General features: G+C 41.8%; 2 protein-coding genes across 3 annotated transcripts; both read right to left on the minus strand.

The window, feature by feature from the left end:
* Positions 1-3,146: 3,146 nt before the first annotated feature.
* LOC130375867 (uncharacterized) lies at positions 3,147-9,199 on the minus strand. Of its 2 annotated transcripts, XM_056583007.1 has the most exons (5): positions 5,268-5,500; positions 4,872-5,102; positions 4,428-4,713; positions 4,104-4,330; positions 3,147-4,002 (listed from the first exon to the last, which is right to left on the minus strand). In XM_056583007.1, the coding sequence occupies exons 2-5, from the start codon at positions 5,042-5,044 to the stop codon at positions 3,870-3,872; spliced, it is 819 nt and encodes a 272-aa protein (XP_056438982.1). In that variant the 5' UTR covers positions 5,045-5,102; positions 5,268-5,500; the 3' UTR covers positions 3,147-3,869. The 2 variants fall into 2 exon arrangements, with proteins under 2 accessions (XP_056438982.1, XP_056438981.1); XM_056583006.1 differs by having other exon boundaries at positions 4,872-9,199.
* A 389-nt stretch (positions 9,200-9,588) lies between these two features.
* Positions 9,589-20,837, minus strand: LOC130375869 (4-galactosyl-N-acetylglucosaminide 3-alpha-L-fucosyltransferase FUT6-like). Its single transcript, XM_056583008.1, has 2 exons — positions 20,699-20,837; positions 9,589-10,175 (listed from the first exon to the last, which is right to left on the minus strand). Exons 1-2 carry the CDS (start codon positions 20,825-20,827, stop codon positions 9,693-9,695), a joined length of 612 nt encoding a protein of 203 aa, XP_056438983.1. The 5' UTR covers positions 20,828-20,837; the 3' UTR covers positions 9,589-9,692.
* Between the last annotated feature and the right edge of the window lie 5,399 nt (positions 20,838-26,236).

Consider the following 26,236-nt stretch of genomic DNA (forward strand, 5'->3'; position numbering starts at 1 on the left):
CTGTCCGCACGCCCGCACGCAAAGCCATGAGAACTCGACTATGGCAGATATTCTCAACGTGCTCGTCCGTGCACCTTGCACTGAAGAGACTCTGTACATCAACCAGCCAAACCGATCCGCCCGTGTGATGTTGAAGGTAGTTCCCGTCTTCCTAATCATTGGCCGGTGGAGGCTGCAGATGTACGCCATCCTGGACAATGGTTCAGAAAGAACAATCATTCTGACCTCGGCAGCATACCAGCTACAACTAAAAGGACCAGAAGAGATCATAAACCTTAGAACCGTGTGGCATGAGGTAAAACCTATGAGTGGTGAGACCATCTCCTGTCATATCTCCTGTGTGAGCCGGAAGAAGATTAGGTTCCCTATAGCTAATGCATTTACTGCCCCTGTCCTCAACTTGGCTGAGCATTCTTGTCGTGCCTCTGACCTGCAGAGGGAGTATTCCTACTTGCAAGGCTTACCCTTACCAGACTTTGTCCAAGCTCGACCTTTAATCCTTATAGGCTCAGATCATGCCTACTTGTTGGTGCCCAAAGAGCCTGTCCGCATTGGACCTTATAGGGGACCCATCTCCGTGCATACTGCACTGGGATGGGCTGTCCAGGGCCCAGCCCATGCCTTACCTCGATCACCCACTTCGGATGCACAAGCCTTGTTCACTCTCTGTGACTTATCCTGTCCAGCTACCGCAGAGTTGATGGAGAATGTTGAGAGTCCAAACAACCCAGCGGATGCCCTTACCCGAGGCAAGAAACTCTGTGACTTGGCTCAAACTAACTGCTCGACGACCAGGCCGCTCTTCCTGCAGAAGCCTGAGAATTGCTGGACTGTTGCCCCTGATGTTGCCCACTCTTTCTTTAATTCAGACAGTGCTGAATTGAAGAAAGCTGCTCTGTGCCTGAATGTTTCTGCTGCTACCAGTACAGTGCCAGACGCCTCCCAGTATCAAAGCTGGACTGACCTTGTCACCGCCACTGAGCAGGCACTGACCCAGTCTGACAAAATCTCCACATGTGCAGCAGCCGAAACCTTGATCTTGCAACAAGCCGAGGCGTCATGTTTCCCTGAAGAACTTGACGCTCTCCAGAAAGGGAAGCCTCTCCCTAGGCAAAGTCGTCTCCTCTCACTTTCTCCTGAACTGGATCCAGATGTTGGGCTGATGAGAGTAGGAGGAAGGCTACGTCGATCCCAGGACCTGGACCCCGACATCATCCACCCAATTATCCTGGACCCAAAGCATCCTATTACCCAGCTCATCATTAAGGGCTCAGATGAGTCCCTGCTGCACCCCGGCCCAGAGAGGGTCTTTGGAGAATGGAGACGAAAGTATTGGATCGTAGGAGGAAGACCAGCCATCCGTAAACATTAGCACCGCTGCAGGGCGTGTCAGAGATGGAAATACTCTCCTGAAGTGCCGAAGATGGCTGATCTACCCCCGGCGAGGCTGCGTCTGTTCAAACCCCCATTCTGGTCCACCGGTGTAGACTGCTTCGGACCCTTTGTCATCCACCCTGGCTGTAGAACAGAAAAGCGATGGGAATCATCTTTAAGTGCTTAACCACTCGTTGCTTACATCTTGACCTGCTTGGGAGCATGGATCTAGACGTCTTTCTCTTAGCTCTCTGTCGTTTCATATCAAGTCGGGGCAAGCCCTTCGAGATCAAGGCAGACAGAGGAACCAACTTCCGTGCTGGGGACCGAGAACTGAAGCAATGCTTCCAGGCGATGGAACCCAAGCTCCAGGAACACCTGGCAAATCAGCAGATTGCATTCAACTTCAATCCAACAGGGGCTCCACACTTTGGTGGAGTCTGGGAACGTGAAATCAGATCAGTCAAGACTGCCCTGCGAGTGATTCTTGGAAAGTAGACCACCTCCGAAGCTGTCCTTGATCGAGGTAGAAGGCATCATGAATTCAAAGCCTCTAAGCTATCTTTCCTCAAACGCCACTGATCCTGATCCAGTCACTCCCAATTTGCTCCTGATGGGCCGTCAGGACGCCTATCTGCCACAAGCCCTGTTTGCCAACAGTAAGCTCCTTGGGTGACGAAAGTGGCTTCACAGCCAGATGTTGGCTGACCACTTCTGGATGCGGTTCATTTGGGACTATTTGCCTAACCGACAACCCAGAGGAAAATGGCGGAGAGAAGTCCAGAATCTGGAAGTAGGGAAGATTGTTCTGATCTTTGATCCACAACTGCCTCGGGCCTCTTGGCCAACGGGTCGTGTCACAGCTGTCATGGTCGGTAGTGATGGGCGGGTCCGGTCCGTTGACGTCCAAGTTGGCAGTCAGATTTATACGAGACCAGTGTCACGTCTGATGGTGCTTCCTGAGCTGACAGAAGAGTGAGTCTTTTTCTGAGGAGTAATTGACCCCAATTCCGGGGCGACTAAGAAAAGACTCATTCCATTTAATTTCCTTCCGCTTCCATTTTTATTCTTTGAACACAATGAATGTGTTGAATCTGCCTGTCCTAAACATACCTTTGACACCTGCCTCTTGACCACGCCCACCTCACCAATCGTTATCTTTATCTTCCATCCATCCATCCATCCATCCATCCATCCATCCATCCATCCATCCATCCATCCATCCATCTATCTATCTATCTATCTATCTATCTATCTTTCTATCTATCTATCTATCTATCCATCTATCTATCTATCTATCTATCTATCTACATACCTGCCAACATTTGACTAGCAAAATCCGGGAGATTTCGGCGGCGGGGGGCGGGGCCGGTGGTGGGGAGCAAGGATGACAGAGGTGGTTACAAATGTTGGTTTTAAGGGATGTTGTGCATATAAGTAGCTATTTATCGACAACATATTCATCATGTAGTCTTCAGTATATAAATAAATACACAATAACTGTATTCATTAACAAAAAACGTATTTTTTTATGTATCATTATGTATTCACAATGAATTAATTGACAATCACTTATTTATTAACTAACTATTACAATAACTTATAAAATTAATGACACAACAAAATCATTCTCATGAACATAACAGAAACAATTAGTGTTTCATGCACAAGTCTTAAAACTATTACTGTTTTGTTTATTAACCAAAAAAATGTTTTATGTATTATTATTTATGTATTCACAATCACTTATTAATTATTATAACAACTAACTTTTGCAATAACTTATTATCAATTCATTACATTGTATACAATACAATAATACAATAAAATAATTCATGAATAAATAAGCAAAATTAATTAAATTAAATAATTCATAAAAATCATCACAGAAACAGTTGATGTACATTGCAGAGGTCTTAAAACTACTGTTTAGTGTTATATATATAGGTGGCTGACTTGGCTGCCCTAAGTGTTTTTTTTGATGGGGTGTACTTCGAGGCAGGCTTAGTGAAGTTGATTTTACATGATAAAAGAGCACACAAAGTGCTGTTATTTAAACTAGTACGATTTTCTGTTACAATTTTCTTAACCATACTAAAAGTCCTCTCTGAGGAGGCATTGCTGTGTGGGATGCACAGTAATGCCTTCATCAGTCTAGCCAGCTGACTGAAGCGCTTGTCTTTCCCTACAAGGCCCCAGAATCTGTCCACTCTCTGTTCCTGAGGTAACTCCTTGCTGTCTGCAACCTGGTAGTCTGTCAGTTCCTCTCTCAGCTGATCAGGATCAAGTCCCAGTTGAGGAAACAAGCACCCTAGCCTTGACACTAACACATTTTCAAACATCCTATTAGAAGGATTTCTTACAAAATGCTTAATGTACTTAATTATTGTACAAATCTTTGCTCAGTTAGGTGACTTAAAGTCTGACAGTGCTCAATACTTTTTTGTACAAAAACATTATCATTTGAATGTTAGGCAAATGATAAAACAAGAAAGTCAACCTGTTTCAGGAGAGAGGTCTAGGCGAGAGGCTGGGTCCAGCACATCCAGGTCTTGAAGCAAAGGAGAATCAAGGGGGAAGGCCTTGAGCATCTTCCTTATGGCTTCCACGTAGAAGTCCCTGACTGTCCTAAAAACACAATAGTGACAGGAGAACACAATATATTAACCAGGAATCCCAGAGAAATACAAAATAAGCATGAAGGCGTCATAACTGAAGCTATAACTTACTGATAGATTTTGGTCATTGTGACCGATGGTAGTTCCTCTTTCTCAATGAATGCTCTGGCCTCAGCTCCAATGAAAAGATCTTCATTTTTCAGCTGGTGTTCCTGACCGAGTGACACCTCTCTGACTGGGATATTCGCTATGGCTCTGGCTGGGAGAATGTAGCCCAAATACCTCTTCACCAGTCTAGTCATCTCGTTGTGGAGTTTGTGTATCAGCACCCCCTCTCCCTTTTGGTAAAAAATGGGTAACATGGGTAAAAATGTAATGTGAAAAAACTATTTCATGTATATATAATGCTAGGTGTTCAACATTCATCCTACCTACCTGGAAGGCAGTGTTGAACGCAACCAATGGCTTGAGAGCAGCACTCAGAAAAAGAAAATCAAACTTCATCTCAGGATCATTGAGGTAGCCTGCCAGATCCCTAACTTTAACACTAGTCTCGTCCTCGTAGCTGTTAAAGTAGGCCTGAAGAGCAGGCCACTGATTTAACATTCTCAGAATGCACGTGTGGAGGCTGAGCCATCTTGTTGAACAGTATCTTAATAGCTTCAGTTTGTCTGTGTCGGTGAACTCCACAAACTCCTTGTAGAGTTCATTTCTCTTTGCGCTATACCCGGAAACACAAACAAACAAACAAATATGGACAATAGTAAGAAAAGTTCAAAATGTGATGATGAAATAGCCTAGTAAAGATAAACCATTACATGAAATACTCCAGGTAAAATTACCAAGAATAGGCTGTCAAACTTTTTTTTATTAACTCACCTTTTATCAAAGTGGGAGTATACCCCGACCAACAACTGTTCCACTGGGGCCTTCATGGCCTTGATGCCGCAGCCTGTGGCAAGTTGGGCGAGGTGGCAAACACAGCCCACATCCTGGATGTGAGGCTGCTTTGCTTTCAATTTTGTGATAACTGAATTGTGCCTTCCCTTCATAACATTGCAGTTATCCGAGTTGAAGGCCACCAGGTTATCCCATGTTATTCCTCTGGTTCTGTCATTAGACAAATGCATTTGTTGAAAACATAGGATGAAATTGAACATAGGAGGAAATTGAACTGAGCCTTAAGTGCATTAAACATCATTCCCTTGCTGAATTTTTAACTTTCAGTGACAATAAAGATGAATCTGATGTTATCTAAATCGGCAATAAACTTACGTTAAAGAGGTTGCCAGCTTCTCAAAAATGCTGTCTGCTGTTCCAACATTGCAGACTGGCAAATCAATACATTTAGTGACCACCTCAAGACTATCTTCATCATATAGACGAGCCAAAATAACGAGCTCCTTCTCTTTCTGAAGTGTTGTTGATTCATCACACAGCAGACCAAATGGCTGGGTCTGGCAGGTGGCTGTCACCTCATCATTTAGCTCTGGGGCAATGGCACCTAAAAAAAAGAAATAAGTAACAGTGACTTTTCAATACTACTGTTTTGTTTTAATTATGCTGCTGCTTTGGGTCTATCGCTGCACCTGGCCCGTGGGTATTGCTGGGGACATTAGACTTTTCTACGTCAATCTAAATAGACTGAAGGTGGAATATGTGCGCGGGACGAGGGGGCGTGGCAGCGGCTGTTAGTGATCCACCCTGACAACGAGGGCGAGCCGGCCGTCACAAACATGGAAAGAAGGGGGCACGGGACTGTAAAATGTTTTAGGAGCCACTTACTTAACTGCCTAACGCCACTGACTAGGGCCCGTTGTTGTGACTACGTTACACCACTGAACCAATAAATACAAGAAATACACCACAGTTTTATGGAAATTGTGAGAAAAAAAAATAATAACTTACCTTTTAGGAGTTGTGTTGTCTTCGTTCTCCCAGACGAATATTTTTTGGCAATTGCGGAGTCAGGGAACATCGATGCCACAGTTGCTGAATATTCGTCACAAAACGAAAACGAGAGGTTGTTTTTGGCAACCAACATTGCCATTTTCAGCTCAGCCTGGAGCACTTGTTCCTGCTCGGTTTGTCCCTTAGTGATGAAACCCGTTATCGCCTGAGTGCCCTTTTGTGCCCCGGCAGCACGGACATGTTTCAGGGACTTTAAATGTTGACGGACGTCATTTTTACCGCCGTGCCCTATATTATAATCAACCCGACACGCTTTACAAAAAGCGTGACTATTGTCCAGGTGACTATTTGATATTGAATCATACTCTTTGGTCCATTCCGACTTAAAAGTACACATATATTTAATCTTCTTCGATGGTAGGCCTACACCCGCTTCTGCCATTTTCCGTCAACTTGAAATAACTGAAATATCAACTTTGCGCGGCAATAGTCTGCGCAGAATGATCAACTGCGCAATAGAATGTAGGTTGTCAGATAGAAAATAGTGTTTATTGTGTACATAATGCGTTGATCTGTCAAGGCTGACGGATCCCCATTCAAAGTGAATGACAGGAGACTCAAGACACTTCACAAATCCTCCGAGACTTATTTTTCAGTTACAATAATGGGGTTTTTACATTGTACAGTCTCTATTTCTCGGTAACTTTCTTAAAATATAAGCAAAGAAAAGTCAAACAAACAACTTTTGTATACAAATACAAAACTGCGCTCTTGAGAAGTGACCATAGACGTGATCTGATTGGCTACAGCCTGTGCTGTCGTATTTGCTGCAAATGCATTTGATTGGCTGACGCTTGCGTTGCCTCTCAAGCTTGCGTTTGATACATGATCTGGCAACTTTAGAACATTCGACACACATTTTGATTTGATTATAAATAAAATAAGTTTGGACATCGTGAAATACGGGAGTTAACCGGGAGAAATGACAAAATGGGAGGGCGGCGGGAGATGGATCAGAAAACGGGAGAAACCCGGGAAAAACGGGAGAGTTGGCAGCTCAGGTCTAACCACCTCCCGAGCAGGTTAGGTCCACGGCGTATGTTGCCGCAGCAACTTAAACTCCCGGTTGCGCTGAACCTGCTACCTGAAACGGAAAACCCAGAGTTTCCACTAACTCAGAGCGAACAAACTCGGGGTTGCCTCAAAACCAGCTACCTGAAACAGGGCTCTGTTCAGATTGCATCTTGGGGATTGAAAAAATGAAAACAAATGATCTATCTCTTGGTTCTTTATTGTAGCACTGAAAAGTAGTTGCTATGCTTATTTTATGACTTTATTTACTCAAATGATTCTTGCACTTTTGGGATATATCTTCATTGTTGAATGCACTTAGGCCTACTTTAGTCGCTTTGGACAAAAGCGACAAACTATCTATTCTGTTGTTTAGTTTGGAGATCACGTTGGACAGGTAGTTGAGACACTCGAGTAGAAAACTAAAATCATAAAGTATGCATACAATGGTTTATTGTTTCAGTTTCTTATTTGTGAAACAAGTTGGTGAGAAGGTGGGGTTACCGTAAATTCCCACCTGATCATAGATCATTTTTGGCCTATCCCAACAACAATTACATTTACTGTTTTGGATTCAAAAATAATTTCTCCTTGCAATAGGCAAATGGCATGTGTACATTTGAGCCAGTTCATTTTTTTTAAATATATTTCGTGTATACGTCAAGATCTTTTTTTTGTCCTATTTTCTGATCGCAGTAGCCTATGAAAGGGTAGGTTGCTAAGATCGCCTAGCTATGGATCCAAAAAAGAGAAAGATATATTAGCTGAAAACATCATACAACCCTGATATTCAGAAATTCTGCAATGCAATTCAGAAACAAAAATCTCATTAAACTTGATGCGAAAGGTAGGGTGTGGTTGATTATCTCATTATAACAAGTTGTTTTTCGTAGAAAAAACCCTGAGTGTTGCTGGGAATCAATGCAACAAGACTACTTAGCACTGAACTGGACAGTCAAAGTTAAACTATTAAAATGTTTACCAGTGTTGTAATTTTAAAGATGATTTTCATTTTCAGAAACAGTGTTAGGCTGATATTTTCTATGATGCAATGATATTCATTTCATTTGCAGAAACGTGGACTAAGGCTGCAGGGCTAGACCTACTTCATTTCAACTTGAATTATTTTTGATCTTTCCTCCCTTTATGTCTGGTTAAATATTACATTCACTTCAATAAAAAAACGTTGCTTGTTTTGTAGCCTATGTTTTATGCAATTGCCTATATTCATTGAATAAACTAAAATTGTTGTATATGCCTATACAGGCTATTTAATTGCTAAAGTAGCGAAATAGCTTTTACAAAAAAATATTATGCAACCCCAGACAGATTTCCATGCCCCATTTCTAAACAAAAATGGCCCTTTACAAAGAAAAGGTTGCCGACCCCTGTGCTAGACCAACCCAGATTACCCAGCTTTTAAAGGTCTCCAGGAATCTCCAGCAGATGTCGCAGGTAGCAGTAATCACTGTCATGTTAGCTTAAGGAGCCAGTGAACCCAAAACCACAATTTTATGGTTTCAAACGTGTTCATTTGTCTTATATGATCGTCAAGATAGTAATCTATGCCTTTTAATCAATATTACTGAAATAAGTCCCAGATTTAGAGAAAAAAGCGGTGAAATGCTATGTTTTTGCTGTGCTCACCAAAAAAATAAATGAAAGGGGACATATTATACCACCATGTATGAGTGTGATTAGCCGTACAATCCGTTTTGAAAATCTGCCCCATATGACATCACTAGTGGGCGTGTCCACCTAGATCTGTGCTGGATAGATCAGTCTACCAGCCTACTCAGTGGACTGAAGTAATCATCGCTCATCTATCCAGCACAGATAAAGGTGTCCCCATTAACGTTCCATTCTGCTGCGAAAGCAGGTGGCGTTCTTTTTGGGACGTCAGACTACCTTTTCCGAGGTAGTCTCTCTGAGCTCCCCCTAAGCAGCGATGTATTTAATGTCGGTATTTAAGTGTAGGTTCAGCTTCCCGGACACCTATAGTATAACGCTACATTGTGTGGCGCATTTCAAATAAAACATTGCTTATTATAACGCTCATAACAATTACACAACGACACAGTACAAAAAAACGATCATAAAGTTGGCGTGGGACATAACGATAACACGCTGCCTCTTTCCTAAAACTCAGCCCAAACTACTTTTTTTTTCATAACATAGTGTTCACATTCCATCTCAAACAGTTAAGAGTTCACTGACTCTTTAATACAGGTACAAAATTAATTTGCAAACCCTTCAGTCCAGGAAAAGAACCATCTGTAAAGATCTCGTTTGACACGGTAGGCTTTGTCCTTCGACATGTGCTCACACGCCAGACAGATGGGGTGAATGAACTCATTCTCCGTGGACAGGAGATGAGGTGTGACAGTGTAAAACTCTCTCCATTCAAAGTACCGCATATACTCTGTGTGGCTCTGGTCCAAGTGGAGCAGAAAGTCTGCTAGTGACTCAGGGTCCTTGAAGTCATCAACATGAATGAAGGATTCGGCCGGAAAAAAATCCTCATAGTTCTCTCTGGGTGGGCCCATCACTACAGGAACCGTCCCCGCCACCAGGGGCCCGTTCAACTTCTCTGTGATGTAGTCTCTGTGTAACGAGTTCTCAAACGACAGATAGAACTTACATCTAGCGAGAGTTGGGTAATAGTCGTCATAGGACAATGGTTGTCCGGAAAATGCACATGAATGTCAATGTGGTTGGCTAGTTGTTTATAATACAGTTCCTCACGGTGATGTCGGCGTCTCGCCGGTAGCTCAACGTCAGGTTGAAGAGGTTTTCCAGGCCTGATTTCTTAAACGTGTTGGTCGGGGACTCCACGTTAAACCAGATCCACTTCTGGAAAGACGGGCGGGGGGCCCTCGGCATGTACCACTGAAATGGGCCGATGTCTTTGTGGTAGAAAATGACCACGTCAGCCACGCTGTACAGGGACCTCTGAGCTGTCAGCGCGCAGCTATCGACTTGGAAGTGTGTGGAACAGGCCTTGAAGTTAAACTTCACACCAAGCGGCCAGAACCACAGCAACACTATGGGTTTGCCTGAGGACAGTTCTGCTTCTTCATCATAGAACTCCTCATCTGGGCAAATAAGGCCTTGTTTTTTAGAAAGATTGTTTAGAAGAAAGAAGAGCGTAATGATGCACATAAATCCAAGGGCAGCTGCCTTGTGCTTCAACAATATCATCTGTGGAAGGAGAAAAAATATGTGTTGAATGCACACAAGTTAAAAAATGTAATACTTTCATGACTAGCAGACAACTGTTGTGAGGGCCTTTCTAGCAAAAATAGTCTGGTTGCCAGATGAATAAGTTAGGTGAACCTCGCAGTCAGTGTTGGGAGCGTTACTTAAAAAAAGTAATTAGTTATAGTTACTCACTACTTTTTCGAAAAATCGGTGTGTGTGTGTGTGGCGCGCGTGTCCTGGCTTCTGTGTAAAAACACTGGCTCCGATTGGCTACCATGAAACATGACTCTGCCTTTGCCAATCATAATCGCTTATCTCGTTGTTAACCCACCCAGTCTTCTCACTAGCAGTTTGTGTTTGGAGCCAGGGATGGTAACGGCGTTGTAACGACGGAAACAGCAATTAGTTAGATTACCCCGTTGATGAAGAAAAAACAGCGTTACCTAACGCCGTTCTTTTAAACAGCGTTATTACAAACACCGCTCGCAGTTGGATGTATACAAAGTTTTATTGCAATTTCTTGTTTTTATATAGTAACTCATTCAGAATCAAGACGATGCAACTTAGGCACCATTGAGCATTTTGATTTGTGACCTTGAAAAGTATAAGCAAAATTTCAAATAACTAAAAAATAATTTCAAAAAACTAACAACAATTTAGCTCTATATAGTTTGACCGTGAGAAATTGAAGGTTATAGTACACATTGTAATGATTGAACTAAGAGTTATTAAACTAACATTTTACAAAAGAAAGTATCAAATCCTTTCTACAATGAATTCGAAATATGTTCAACTTTTTCGGCAGCGACGGATCCGTCATCCAATCAGATCACGTATGCAAATGTAGGCACTGTGACACTACTCGGGCTCTGACGAAATTGGAAACCTCCCCCATCCGTCAGCCAAGCCTTCTGAGTCCTTTGACTGACGGTGCAGTGGGCACGAGGCGTAACGCCTCGTGCCCACTGCCTCCGTCCGTTGACTGATTCCCATAGACTTTGAATGGGGACGGACACGCAATGCATTGTGGATCCGTGCGCTCTGTCAAAAAGTTGGACAATTTTCAACTTTTTCGGTAGCGACGGATCCGTCTTCCAATCAGATCGCTTATGCAAATTTAAGCACTGTTACACTAGGGCGGGCTCTGACGACCCTGGAAAGCTCCCCTATCCGTCAGCCACGCCTTCCGACGTCCTTTGACTGACGGTGCAGTGGGCACGAGGCGTATCCGCTCCCGACGAGCTGGCTGTTTCCTTGCATGCCATACTCTGCAGTTGACGTGCAAATGTGTGCATGAATAGTTGTTGGATAAAAGCGTCAGCTAAATTCACTAACTGTTAATGTAAATAATAATAATAATAATTTATCCGTTTTTTATAGCCCTTTTACTTTTAACCTTTCCGACCTTTTACTGAAGCTAATCAAAGCCGGGGGTGCTGGAATCAGAAGTTTCAGAAGTTTAGTGTTTTCCCTCTTTTGTCTGCCGCTCTATTAAAAACTGTTTGTGAGCCATAGCCTAAATTTACTACAACCTACTAGTGTTTTCTACCAGAGTTTGAAGGTTATTTGAAGTTGTCTTGATTAAAATAAAAATCACCTACATTTCAACATAATCTCTCCATAATTGACATTCTCAAGTAAGGCTGAATCAACGTTTATCAGTTAGTCAGCTGAACTTTATATGCATTCATATTTATCATGCCATGACACTGACCACGGTGAATTTACATTAGATTCAGACAAGCTTCCCTGGTGGCAAGTAGTAGCATAAGAGTTTGAATCTTGGCAGTATGAAGTTGTTTGCTGTAGTTAATTAATACAAAATTGGCAGTGGCCCCACTAGTTCCAGCGCCCCTGATCCAAGCAGTGTGACATTGCTTTTATAAAGCAGTATAGTTAACAGTTCTCAATTCATAAGTTAACAGTAATAAGCTTAACATTTATCAGGGGGAAAAGCACAAAGTGCTAGGAAACCTATTGTAATCGTTAGTTTAATTATTATTAGGGATAATGGACCAAGCACAGTGTGCTTGGACCAAAGGGGTATTCCATCAAAGTCGCTAACGAAAGCGGCGCTTAGTTGATTAAGCCTGGTTAGAACTAACGCCAACTTCCACTTGAGGCTAAAACCGTTCCATCAACCCAGTTCAGCCACGTCTTGCTCAGGTTAGTTCAAGCCAGGCTTACGTTATCGTGGATTACGCAACCTCACAAGATATGTAACCAGCCCAGAACCGTGAATGTCGAATCATGGATCAAATGTCTGAAAAGGACAGAGCGGGATCTTTTCCAGAGGCGAACAGATGCTGCTTGTGGAGGTTCTATGAGGAGTACAAGCATAAAATAACTAAAAAAGGGAACACCGTAACCCTTAATAAAAACAGGGAGGCCGCCTGGCAATAAAATAGCCGATCTTTTTAATTGATTAAGTAGTATTAAGTGTAACATATTTTAATGTAATGATGGCTATTGATTAGAAATCAGGGAGATAGTCTTGTGGTAACGTGACAGACTTGCACCCGGTCGTCCGGGGTTCAATGGCATGAAAAAACTTTTCATGCCATTCATTTTCCTTATATCCAAACCAAAAACAACCTTAAAGCCTATCAACAACACCATCAGGATGGGTCTACTTAATGTTAGGTCTCTTAATAACAAATAATTTTTAGTTAATGATTTTATTACCACCTCTAAACTGGATTTTATGTTTTTAACTGAAACATGGCTGGAACAAAATAACAGTGCAACCGTTCTGATAGAGACAGCTCCTCCCAACTATAACTTTTTTGATGCATGTAGATCTGGAAAAAGAGGTGGAGGGGTTGCTGTTATATTTAAAAATGATTTTCAGGGGAAACAGATGTTATTTGGTGATTTTCCATCATTCGAAAAATACCTTTGTGCTGTATTGAAATGCTCCCCCAGAGTTCTCCTATTAATTATTTACAGGCCATTCATACTGATGATTTTAATGACAAGTGTGCAAAAAAACTTTTTACCATTTTGGACACATTTGAACTGTCCCAACATGTGAAAGAGACTACTCATTGTAAGGGCCACACTCTAGACCTGGTTATCACAAAGGGCCTCAATGTTTCTGATCTCTCTGTGACTGATCCTTCCTTGTCTGACCACTTTTGTGTTTTCTTTAATATATCTTTTATTCCCAACATACAGACAAAATCAAATACTGTCAAAAAACGGTATATCAATGAAGAATCGTATGTACTTTTTAGAAAAGCCATCTCCCTACTACCACCTCTCAACCCATGTTCTGCTGATGATCTTGTAGAAAACTTTAATTTGAAAATTTTGAAAGTCATGGATGTCATTGCACCTTACAAGGTTAAAACGATTTCTGGAAAGCAAAAGGCACCCTGGAGAAAAGCTGCTTCTGTAACAGCACAGAAAAAAGAATGCAGGAAGGTTGAACGCATCTGGCGTAAAACAAAACTTCATATTCACCATGATATCTACAAAGAGAGCCTCCGTGCCTACAATTCAGACTTAAAAAGTGCTAGAGAAACATTTTTCTCCAATATCATTAAATCCAATAATAATAATGCAAAAACCCTATTTGCAACTGTTGACAGACTGACCAACCCCCCAACACAAATTCCACCTGATCTCCATTCCACGCAGAAATGCAATGAGTTTGCAGCTTTTTATACTGATAAAATTGAAGGCATCAGACGCGCCATCAATATCTCCACTTCAAACAAAAATGTTGGACTACCACCCTGTTCAGGCAAAAGTAACGTGGCAGGGATGGCATGCTTTAATGTTATTGACTCTAAAACTCTTGTGGAAACTGTTACACAACTAAAGCCATCCACCTGTTGCCTTGATTCTTTACCTACCAACCTCTTTAAGAATGTTTTTGACTGCCTAGCAATAGACATATTGCAGATAGTTAACAACTCTCTCCAGTCAGGCAACTTCCCAAAAGCCCTGAAAACTGCAGTTATTAAACCCCTTTTAAAAAAGCGGAGCCTAGATACCTCTATTATTAACAACTACAGACCAATATCAAATCTGCCCTTCATAAGTAAAATCATTGAGAAAGTTGTCCTCCAGCAACTTAATCACTTCCTGGCATCAACTGGTTGTTATGACACCTTCCAATCAGGATTTCGACCCCTGCACAGCACTGAGACCGCCCTCATTAAAGTTGTAAACGACATCCGTCTTAACACAGACTCTGGCAAAACCTCAATACTAATGCTACTAGACCTCAGTGCTGCATTCGACACTGTAGACCATACAATACTTTTGGACAGGTTAGAAAACTGGGTGGGGCTTTCAGGCACAGTCTTAAATTGGTTCAGATCCTACCTACAAAATAGGAACTACTTTGTTTCCATCGGCGACTTTGTATCAGAATCAACCAACGTGATGTGTGGAGTCCCACAAGGTTCGATCTTAGGACCTACTTTATTCAACATCTACATGCTCCCACTAGGGCAAATCATGCATAATAACAATATTGACCATCATTGCTATGCTGATGACACGCAAATCTATGTATCGCTATCACCAAATGACTATCGGCCCATAGATCTGCTGTGCCAGTGCATTGAGCAAGTGAAAGACTGGATGTGCCGAAATTTCCTTCAGCTAAATGAGGATAAAACAGAGATAATTGTATTTGGTGCTAAAACGGAAAGGCTTAAAGTAACCCAACACCTTCACTCTCTGTCCCTGAAAACCTCAATCAAAGCCAGAAACCTAGGGGTTATCATGGATTCTGATTTATATTTCGAAAGTCACATCAAATCAGTTACAAAATCTGCATATTATCACCTTAAAAATGTAGCAAGACTTAGAGGGCTCATGTCCACCGAAGACTTACAAAAACTTGTACATGCCTTTATCACTAGTAAGCTTGATTACTGCAATGGTCTCCTTACAGGTCTCCCAAAACAAACTCTAAGGAAGCTTCAGCTTGTTCAGAATGCTGCTGCTAGAGTTTTAACAAAGACCAAAAAATGTGAACATATTACACCAATTCTCAAATCTTTACATTGGCTTCCTGTAGGTCAGAGAATTGAATTTAAAATCATGTTGCTAACCTATAAATCCCTACATGGTTTAGGCCCAAAATATTTAACTGATATGCTTCCACTACATGAGCCTTCTAGAACACTAAGATCTTCTGAGACCAATCTGTTAATTATCCCCAGAGTAAACACGAAACATGGGAAAGCAGGATTTATGCCGCTTTTCCACTGCATGGTACCAGCTCGACACGACTCGACTCGACTCGACTCAGCTCGCCTTTTTTGCGTTTCCACCGCGATCTAGTACCTCAAGTGGCTGCTTTTTCTAGTACCGCCTCGCTCTAGGTTCCAAGCGGCTGAGCCGATGCTAAAAGGTGACGTCGGCAGACGGCCGGCCACTGATTGGCCAGAGAGTGTGACGAAGTCACGAGAGCGACATGGCAACCATGCTGGTAACGATAGAACAGCCATAGTAGCGCCGCAGCCAACATATTCCACTTCTTCAACATGCCAGCTAATAATACGAACACGAATACCATCGCATCGATGTTCTCCATTGTTGTTATGTGGGTTCTGTCCATGTGTGGGTTACGTAGGTGTTGTTTGCGTCGCGTACAAAAATACGTCACGGCCCTTTCGCGCAGACGACCCCGCCCACGTCCCGGAGGTACTATTTGCGGTGGAAAAGCACCCGCGCTGCTACCGTGTCGAGTCGTGTCGAGTCGTGTCGTGTCGAGTCGAGCTACATGTGCGGTGGAAAAGCGGCATTCTATGCAACAAATAGCTGGAATAAACTCCCTGAGGATTTAAGACTTGCCCCAACTCTGAGCACCTTCAAAACAAGATTGAAGACTTTTATGTTTGCTTTAGCTTTCTGCTAAATCTTAAATACTTTACCTTTATTTTACTAAAATGCCCTTTTAACTTTCCCTTTATTTTCTATTTTTACCAGAAAAATACATGACATTTGCTGAGTAATGAAGTTGTGTCATTAAGAGCTTGACGAAGTGAAAACTGAATATTTGTTTGTTGTTTGTTGTTTGCCTTTGGTTCTGGGCTAGAGTCCTAGAATATTGTAATAGATTGTCCTCTAGGTCGGGTTGTAGTCCCGACTTGGGTTCCAGAGAGTCTGTTGATCTGATCTTAAATAACTTTCAATTTAATTTTCTCACTTTCTTAAATACATTGCACTTTCAATTTTACTTACTAAAAAGCCTTTTTAACTTTCTATTTTACTAATTTCTTTGCATATGTTTTCTTTTACTTATCTATTATTTTATTTTATTGTATAACAATGTTTATATGTGAAGCACTTTGAGTCTGCCTTGTGTATGAAAAGTGCTATATAAATAAAGTTGCCTTGCCTTGCCTTATTTGAACAGGTATATTCTAAATTGACTGAACATAGTATTTTTCTCAACAGAAGTCGTCTTGGCTGCCATCCGTGAAACTCACCTGAATGGAATTTATGTGGCTGCAATATCCTATGCAGCATTGTCTTTGTCATTGTGACAAAGGCTTATCAGTAACATTAATATTAACATTAACTTTACCATGGGTTTTTTTAAGTTATATTTGGGTTCTAGCGATAAGTAAGACATATTGATTACATAAAAAGTCAATTGTTAGGCCTAATTTCTCTGATATAAAGGAAATTACAAAATTAAGCCAACGGCAAGAATTCAATGACATGCCCAGGACGCAAACTCGGGTCGCCCGTGCTATATGGCAGATGCTAGACCACTCATCCAACTGCTGGTTCCCAATTTTGATAGAATACAGAAACTTGTCTAAAAAATTGTTTAAAAAATATCCCCAATAACAATAGATAGCAATTCTTTTCATTATTTTATTTTCATAATTTAATCTTAGACCCTTGGTGAAAATATTGGCTGTTTGTACTTCATATATGTACATTTATGACAAAATCGTGAGGACTAGGCTTGGCGGAACCTTCTGATGGCACACTTGTTTCCGACGGATAGGACTTCTATGAAACACCGCTCAAGTAAGCCTGACAGTTTGCCTGGTACCAACCAGGATCATTTGGTCGGATAAACTGCCATGGTTACTTAGCGGAGATTCCCTTAAGTCACGTTGATGGAACGCAACTCTAGCTTAAAGTACCTAGGCTAAGCGAAATAAGCCCGGCTTTGCCTTTAGCTTGGTTGATGGAAAACCCACCAAGTTTCCAACTCTGAATGCATGGCTACGTCTCCCTCTGATACCCACAAGGGTTTCCATCAATCTTTGACTACCATCTGGTTAACCAATACTATAGTTTTATTGAGGAGCAGAGCTGTTATCAGCATCCTTAGACCTGACAATACTGTATAAGAAGTCCATGCTTTTGCCAATGCATTGGACTTCACCTTGCGGAGCTCTTAGTGGGACACAGGGCGAACTCCCATCTGGGAACTTCTCCTTGCGGAGCTCTTAGACAGACGCATATGAGGCCTCGGATTATTATGATTGTTTAATTGTTTGTTCGATGTTTGTTTTATGTTTGTTCTATGATTGTTCTATGGTGTTGTACCTTTATTACTCTAATAGATTACCGTAATACTAATTGTTATACGTTCGGATGACTCTTTATTCCTACAGTTTAGACAGAAACAATTGACGTGGTCCGACTTCCCTACAGAGTGGCGCTATAATATGCACTTTAAGTGCTGGCTTACCCTGGAAATCCAGAGTTCTCAAAAGAGCACAATTTGAATATGCTCAGCGAGTCATTCTGGAAATTAGTAATATAGGCATTCCCTGATTCCCCTGGATCCGAACATAAACCAATCACACCGGTGTATCTGATATAGGCGGGTCAGAAGCGAGCTAAACAGAGGACGACAGCGCTGCTACGGAATCAGTCAGTAAACATTGCAAGATGGCTACGGATGTACACGGGTGCACATAACTGGTATGCAATTACCCAAGCGCCCATAATCAGGGATGTATAACGTCACTTGTGTCACTACAACGCTTTTGCATAACTAACGGGATATCAAAAATTGCACACACTGGAGAACTGCGCAAAATCAGCAACGCAACGTTCCTTTTGAGAGATATTCAAACGCTCCGTGGACAAGCTGCTGCAGTTTGATTTAAAGAAAAAAGTGGAGCAAAAAATACTGTGCTTAAGAAGTTGTGTATTGTAAGTGGAATCTCCTTTGTGAAACTGGGTAACTTTCATAAGATGACTCGTGGGGCTATGTGTGGGGTGCATACCAAAAACCATCTCCTGGTACTCACTAAAAAAGTTATGTGCACCCCTGGCTATAGTAATAGTCCAAATATGCAAACTTGGAACAAGGATATCTCGTGACCCCTTTAACTTACAGTCATAGAATTTTGCCCACAAATGCATATTCTCATGGTGAACTAATCTGCCTCAACCTATGACTTCCTTTGGATAGATTTATGGGTAACACTTTATAATAAGGTGCCATAATAAATAGCAAACTAGTCATTACCTAACCCTTTGTTAATATTTGTTGATTGTTACTAAAATATTTATTTGGCACAAGTTAATAGTTCTTTTTCACTGACCAGAGAGTGTCACTGGTAAGGGTTGCGTGTAAGGGTTCGGGCCGTGTGTTATGGTTAGGGTTAGGGCCGTGTGTTAGGGTTATGGCCGTGTATTAGGGTTAGGGTCGTGTTAGGGTTGTGCAAACAACTAATATTTAATTAATGATGAAAAAACTATTAACTTGTGCCAAATAGATATGGCTATTCCAGCGTTGTCAACCATATAAAAACCAAAAAGGTCTTAATTGTCTGAATCAGGGTCTTAATGGTCTATCAGGGTCTTAATGGTCTGCGTCAGGGTCTTTATGGTCTGTCTTAATGTTCTGGGGCCGGGTGGGGCGGCACACCACATTGAACAAATATGTGCACAGGTTCAGCCAGCCATCACCCCACACAACCGGAGAGATCTCCTGCAGTGCTAAATGGAGCACCAGGCCGTTATCATTGTTTACAAAGTTATAACAACGAATTGGAGTGCCAACACCACCACCATCCATGCTTGTCTGGAGGAGCCTGGTTAAAGTCAAGTAGGTGGAGTGTGGCATCTTTCTTGCTACACTGGCGCCCAATGTGGGGCCTCACAAGACAGAGAAAGGACCCAGAGGGACTGTCCGGGGACGCACACAAGCAGCGGCGACAGGGGAGCCTGCACCCAGCTCCAGCCCATTCCCAAACAGTGTAGCGGAGCCCATCAGAGGACACGCCCAGCAGCCCAGTCATACCTCTGAAAGCCGGCACATCCACCGAAGACCCATGCTCCAGAATGGAGATGGGGATATGGACATGTTGCCCTGGGAGAGGGTGGCCATACCACGGGCATTGAGGGCTTTACAGACAGCGGACCACAGTTTTCTAATTCAAACTTCGGACACTTTGTAGAGGAATGGAACTTTGATTACAGCATCAAGTCCTCACTACCCACCGTCAAAGGCTAAGTGGAAAGTCAGTCCAGGCAGAATGCCAACACAAAAGACAGTGGAATAGGCTTCTACCAAACCCTCAACATGACTTGAGTGTAGTATGCCACCAGCACACGATATATTGTTTTCAATTTATTTGCATGAATTAAGAACAACTTTCAAGTAAATTAATTAAGAACAACTTTCAAGTAAATTAATGATGAACAACATTCATGAAATTAATGTTGGTAAATTTGGAATTTGCATATTTTTATCTTCAATCTAGCAGTCAGGCATGGCTAGCTCAGTGTTATAGCTTCTCAACACAAAGGAAAGATGAGTGATGAGATAAGGTATATTGTTGTAGTTATACATGATGCACTGACTTGTTTTTAATCAAATGTGATAGGTCAATGCCTTTACATGCACTTTAAACACAATTGATAATGAGTATCATAGAAGATGAAAAATATTTTCACAAAGCAATTATTATATATGTATGTATCATATATCAATCATGGGGCCCTATCTTGGACCATGCACAATTTACTTTCTAATCCGACGCATGTATCATTGCAAGTTTGCACCAGGCGCAAAGCTGATTTCCCCCCGCAGCAAACTCGCGACTATAAACTTGCGCCCTTAGAGGCGTGTCTGCGAAAAACAGAGGTGTGTTCCGGCGCAAATGATACATGGTGCTATCTAACTGATCGATTTTTCAATTGCGCCACTGACCGGCGCTTACCTTCTCTAAATGGCCTAGCGGAGAGCGCAGTTGGTGCTGCTATTTTGACGTGCCTAGGCAGGTTGGAAGTGAACTGTAACATAAGCTTACACACACGTAGACTATACACGGCACAAACATGCAAACAAATAACCAAACTGAAATATTATGGCATCAACGATTGTTCATGTGGGAAACTGCATAGAAAAGCAGGTGGATTTGCGGGTGTGTGCACCCATCTGTGAAAGTATATGCAAACTAAACACGTAACGCATAATACAGTCCATGGCAATGTATATTAACGGGCACATGCATATTATGAACGCCAGTTCATAAAAATTGTAACTCAAGTTCTCATTTATTGTTCAAACATACCTCTTTTGACTCAAGGGATGAAAATGCTATAGATGTCCACGCGTAAAGGCTTATTGTTAAAAGGAAGTGTTGCAACACATGAAGGTAAAGGGTAGTCCAGCCCACCAAACTCAGTGGTCCGAAGTTCATGCAAGTTATCCCACAGAGGCCGCCGTCAAAAAGCAAATATACTGACTGGGTGTGCGCTTGCCTTACTAATGCTTTAACATACATGATTGTGCAAGCGACTGATATACCGGAAAGACTGGTCTCTGGCGAGGTGGGGTAACCTCTGTTTTGCCAGGAGATAGATATTGTTATCGTCTATCGTCAGGCATGGTTAGGTCTCAGTCGTGTAGCCCCTCAACATAAAGGGACCATGAGCATCTCCTCAATACATGTCCCCCATGTTATAATAGAGGGTTAGGGTTAAGTTTTTCACAGATGTTCTCTTTAGATATTCAGATAGTACTATAAAGTATGGGTCAATTGTTTGAATTCAGTCGTAAATCACATTATGTGTTTAATGGTTTGGGTCCAGCTGGAAGCAGGTATATTATTATGTTAAAAAAAACGTAATGTTAAACCTCTCAGTTGTGAAGCAGCCCCTTGGTACTATAGATTATTACCTTATGATTGCTTTGCCATCAACCAGCAACTTCAAATACGTAACATTTGTCAGAATAAAACACACACACACACACACACACACGCACACGCACACGCACACGCACACACACACACACACACAGATAGACTAACAAAAGCACACATACACCCACATAAACACAATTCTAAGCCATATATTGTAAATTCTGTAATTGCTGTGAGAGAGTTCTGGGGATTTGTTTATACAAATGAGGAGTCTGGCTCAATATGTGGGAAGAGGGAAATGGTCCTTCAACCAGTGGCGTAGCCAGCAATACGCCATTAGGCTAAACATTTTAAACTTGCGCAAAACTGCATGATCGTAGCTTCAGACCTCCTCGCCCGACAGACAGGCCTAATGTCAAATGGCTTCGCTCCAGTGGAAGGGCTCTCACAGCAAAGTTCAGGAGGGGAGGGGGGGGAGCTGCCGGCTATATGAGACTTGACTGATTCCTGAGCTCTTAGCGGAGTGCAGACTTGTGCGCCTCTTTTAGATGGTGAACATATCTCTCTCTCTCTCTCACCACCATTTTTGTCATGAATACATTGGACACATTGAGATATGAGATTTATTTTATTATAGTAATACTATACGAAAAAAATAATATACATAATTTTCTCATATTTTTTTTTTTATGAGAGAATGAAGTTAAACATGCAGCAAGGGCTAACAAGACATAGGCAGGTGGAGGATTTCTTTAGTAGTTATAACAGTGTAGTACGACGTTTTGAGCTCTTATACTCCAAGGCTCTTTAGATGAGAGTCCACTGAATGTAATTATACAGAGTAGCCACATTTGTAATGTTGTTGTTTCTCTAAATATTTTTTTATAAAGCTGTTTATTTTTTTAACAGTTGGTGACCATGCTTGTGCGTGCACATGCAGCACTTGAGTTCTTGGTAGTATAACACTTTACAATAAGGTACGCAAAAACGTGGTTAGTTACTGAGGAACGAATGAGGAACGAATGATGAACGACCAGGGCCCTAACTGGGGTCCTAAGTGATAGTTACTCAGTAACTAATGAGGAGTTACTGGTAAGCAGACTAGGGGACTACTGTATTGATTCAAAAAGCTATACTGGTAAACGAATGATTCAAAAAGCTTAAATACTGGTGAATGAATGGTTCGTGAAAGAGTAACAATTCAGTATGATGGATTACTTTACATGAAGGTACACAAAATGCTTCACTGCTGGTAAAGAATGATTCAAAAAGCTTCACTACTGGTAAACGATTGATTGAAAAAGCTTAACTGCTGGTGAACGAATGGTTCAAAAAGCTTAACTATTGGTGAACGAATGGTTCGCGAAAGATGCATGACTTTCCATTAAGGTACCCGAAAAGCTTCACTACTGGTAAACGAATGATTCAAAAAGCTTAACTACTGGTGAACGAATGGTTTGCGAAAGTATGATGCATTACTTTACATGAAGGTACACAAAAAGCTTTACTGCTGGTAAACAAATGGTAAACGAAGGATTCAATCAGCTTCACTACTGTTAAACGAATGATTGAAAATTGTAACTACTGGTGAACGAATGTTTCAAAAAGCTTAAAGAGCCCATGCCATTAAAATCACATTTTTCCTATTGTTTGTTAAATAACATAGGTCTGAATAAGTTTGTGAGCTGTGGTAAGTTTGAAATCTATGCATTTTGTCTGCTGAATGCAATAGGCAATGAAAGGAAAAAGGCAGAAGAAATGAGCCGAACTGGATAAGGTGACACTGTGACGTAGCGTTGTCAAATTATTATTCATGGCCCTGCCCACTTGGTTGGTTCGTAACCACCCACAAGAATTCTGAAGGAGTCTTGATTGAGCTAGTGCTAAATGCTAATACGTGTACGGCAGTTGCTTAGTTCGTAGTAACAGGCTAGTTACAGAATTTTGAATGCAATGGCAGAACGACATCGAACTACATGAACTGCGACATGCTGCCTGCCGCCGGTTGCCGCGAGGCACCACCGCCCAACCCGGTATCACGCGATTGCGTGCTCCTGCGCACGAACGTTAATCTATTAAGGCGTGTTCCCGAGCACGATAGTCCGACTTTTTGCGTGTTACACAAAACGAAATGTAAACCAATGCATTCTGAATGGGAGTGTTCTAAGACAATTAACGTGCTCCACAAAACGGTACGAGAGAGAGAGAAAGAGAGAGCGGGAGGGACAGAGAGAGAGAGAGAGCGAGAGAGAGGCTTCAGAAAGGGTGTGCGCAGATAGTACAGTGCACCCTAGTTATGTTTATGCCAAAACCTATAGATATAATTAGGCTGTGGAAATTGCAATAAGTTAAGAACACAACTTCGCACGTTGAGCACACAGCCGTGTGACTCGTTTATTTTGTAAAAAAGAAAACCGGAAATCAAAGCGTGCTGAAGGTAAACAAATCCAGCATGGTCTGTGACGTCATGAGACGCACGTAATCCTTAAAGGGACCCTTTAAGCGATCCCTGAACCACCAAGAACGTAAATGACATGCAGTAAACAACAACACAATTGAAAGAACAACACATAACGAAATACTGTAGGTGAATTATGTTACGGTCACTACAAGGCTATAATTATATTATTTAGCGTGTAATGAGACAATCTATAGGGGGGGGACACGTTAGTTGAGGGGGGGGGAGACACGTTTGTAGGGGGGGGGCACGCTCGACAACGAGAGTTGGTTTTTATTGAACGCTCGACAACGAGAGTTGGTTTTTATTGAACGAGACTTCAACACGGAACAGCTGCACGAAGCGATGATCACGTCACTCTCGGTGACGGTGTCGACAATAATGAACACACGAACAATGTTAATAGAACAACACACAACCACATAACATCCCGAACCCATTCACCCCACTTAATCCTAACAACAAAACAAGTTAACAAAAGCCCCATTTGTCAACTGAGAACCCCAATTCCCAGAATCCCCCGCGGCTCCGGAACACGGCGTAGCTTATATTAATCTTTATTATCTGAATGGGAAATGCAATATTTTAGGACAGATACACCATTAAACGCGTTTCTAATGACATTTCTAGCGAGAAATGTACATTTTCCTTACATAATCTTCAGTCAGTGAATGTGTATGATCTTTATTAATCTTTATTATCTGAATGGGAAATGCAATATTTTAGGACAGATACACCATTAAACGCGTTTCTAATGACTTTTCTAGCGAGAAATGTACATTTTCCTTACATAATCTTCAGTCAGTGAATGTGTATGATCTTTATTAATCTTTATTATCTGAATGGGAAATGCAATATTTTAGGACCGATTCACCGTTAAACGTGTTTCTAATAACATTTCTAGCGAGAAATATACTTTTTACTTGCATAATCTTCAGTCAGTGATTGTGTCTGATCTTTAGTTTTATAGTTATTAGGATTTGATCGGCTCGCTCGCATGTTTCAACGACGTCAGGTTGCTTTCGCTAAACTAGCAGCTCACGTGCTTCCTGCGTTTGTGTTATTAAACTGTTACTTTATGTAACTTTTAATGATATCATCTTGTTAGAAACACGTATATCTGAGAGCCAACCCAGTCGCCAAAAGCATACGTTGACAGTGTACTTTTCGTGAACACTGGATTACGTCGCATTTCAACATAAAATAGCGTGTTATACACACACACACACGCACGCACACGCACAGCCACACACACACAAGCACACACAAGCACACACACGCACGCACAGACACACAGACACAAACACACACACACACACACACGCACACGGTGCATTTCGCTGCTAAAACAACAACAAAAAAATATTCCCTCAAATATTATTACTTTCAAAACGTTGGCCAAAATGGCCAATAATATCATTTTTTATTTGGGATGCTTCTAGGACATTTTGGGTGGATTTTGAACGGTATGTGGGGGGCACGTTTTTTGCAGGACCTGGCAACCCTGCGCTGTTGCCCGAGATCTGGATCCACCCCGGCGTGGTGCCGTCTCCTTTTGACCTTTTGACCCCAGACTTCTGGGGGAATAGCTGAATCAATTCATTAGTCAATCAGAAGCATGTAAATATCTTCCCGGTGGCGTAAGAGGACGAACAAGGTGTCCTTCAACATCTACGCTTCCAGGAGATTGCAACGGTTCCACACATGAGCATATTCGAACATGTTTAATGGTAGTAATTAGCTGTCGAAATTGGAGGCCTTAATCAATACTGAGCAGCTATTGATTTGCTTCCCGATAAAGATTTGTCACAAATGACATGTTATTTAGCATCTACACGTTGAGTCCAATGACACCAAGAACGACACTCTAGCTAATGGTAACATGTATTTGACATGGTACACCTAGGTCTAGGACATGATCTCGGTGTAGCAAGAGGCCGAGCTTGATCTCATTGGACTCAGCTTAACGTGTAGATGCTAATTAACATGTAATTTGTCAAAAATCTCCATCGGGAAGCAAATCTATAGCTGGTCATTATTGATAAAGGCCTCCAAAATCGACAGCTAATTACTACCCCGAAACATATTCAAATATGATCATGTGTGGCACTGTTGCAATCGTCTCGAAACGTAGATGTCAAAGGACACCTTGTTTGCTCTGTTGCACCACCGGGAAGATATTTTCATACTTCTAATGGATTGATTCATGTTTTAAGGTTCTCGGAGTGAGACTTTAAGTGGCTGCAGCAGAAGTGTTGAGACGAAAGATGATATCAAGAGATTTATAGAATATTCCCATTCACATAATGATTCTTCGTCGTAACATCCGACCAAACATCCTTTACATTCACAGAGCGAAGATTATGAAAGTCCAGGCTCAGCAAGTGCTCCATCTCGTTGCACCTGCACCCAGCGGCTCGCTTGCAAGATTTTGGCCTGAAGTTCTTCCCAGACCTACACCCTAGCCATCCAACATGCATATCTGAGAATCAGGCCTCTCTTTAATA

The sequence above is a fragment of the Gadus chalcogrammus genome, chromosome 22 (genome assembly GCF_026213295.1).
Source record: "Gadus chalcogrammus isolate NIFS_2021 chromosome 22, NIFS_Gcha_1.0, whole genome shotgun sequence".
NCBI lineage: Eukaryota > Metazoa > Chordata > Actinopteri > Gadiformes > Gadidae > Gadus > Gadus chalcogrammus.

What these genes read in the sequence shown, in the direction of transcription:
- LOC130375867 (XM_056583006.1), bottom strand. Translation starts at nt 5,152, where the DNA reads ATGTTCAATTTCATCCTATGTTTTCAACAAATGCATTTGTCTAATGAC. An exon ending in TACTCCCACTTTGATAAAAG is followed by an intron (nt 4,714 to 4,871) that starts GTGAGTTAATAA and finishes TTCCGGGTATAG; the next exon opens with CGCAAAGAGAAATGAACTCT. An exon ending in ACAATGACCAAAATCTATCA is followed by an intron (nt 4,003 to 4,103) that starts GTAAGTTATAGC and finishes TTGTGTTTTTAG; the next exon opens with GACAGTCAGGGACTTCTACG.
- LOC130375869 (XM_056583008.1), bottom strand. Translation starts at nt 20,827, where the DNA reads ATGAACTTCGGACCACTGAGTTTGGTGGGCTGGACTACCCTTTACCTT. An exon ending in CATCCCTTGAGTCAAAAGAG is followed by an intron (nt 10,176 to 20,698) that starts GTATGTTTGAAC and finishes CTCCTTCCACAG; the next exon opens with ATGATATTGTTGAAGCACAA.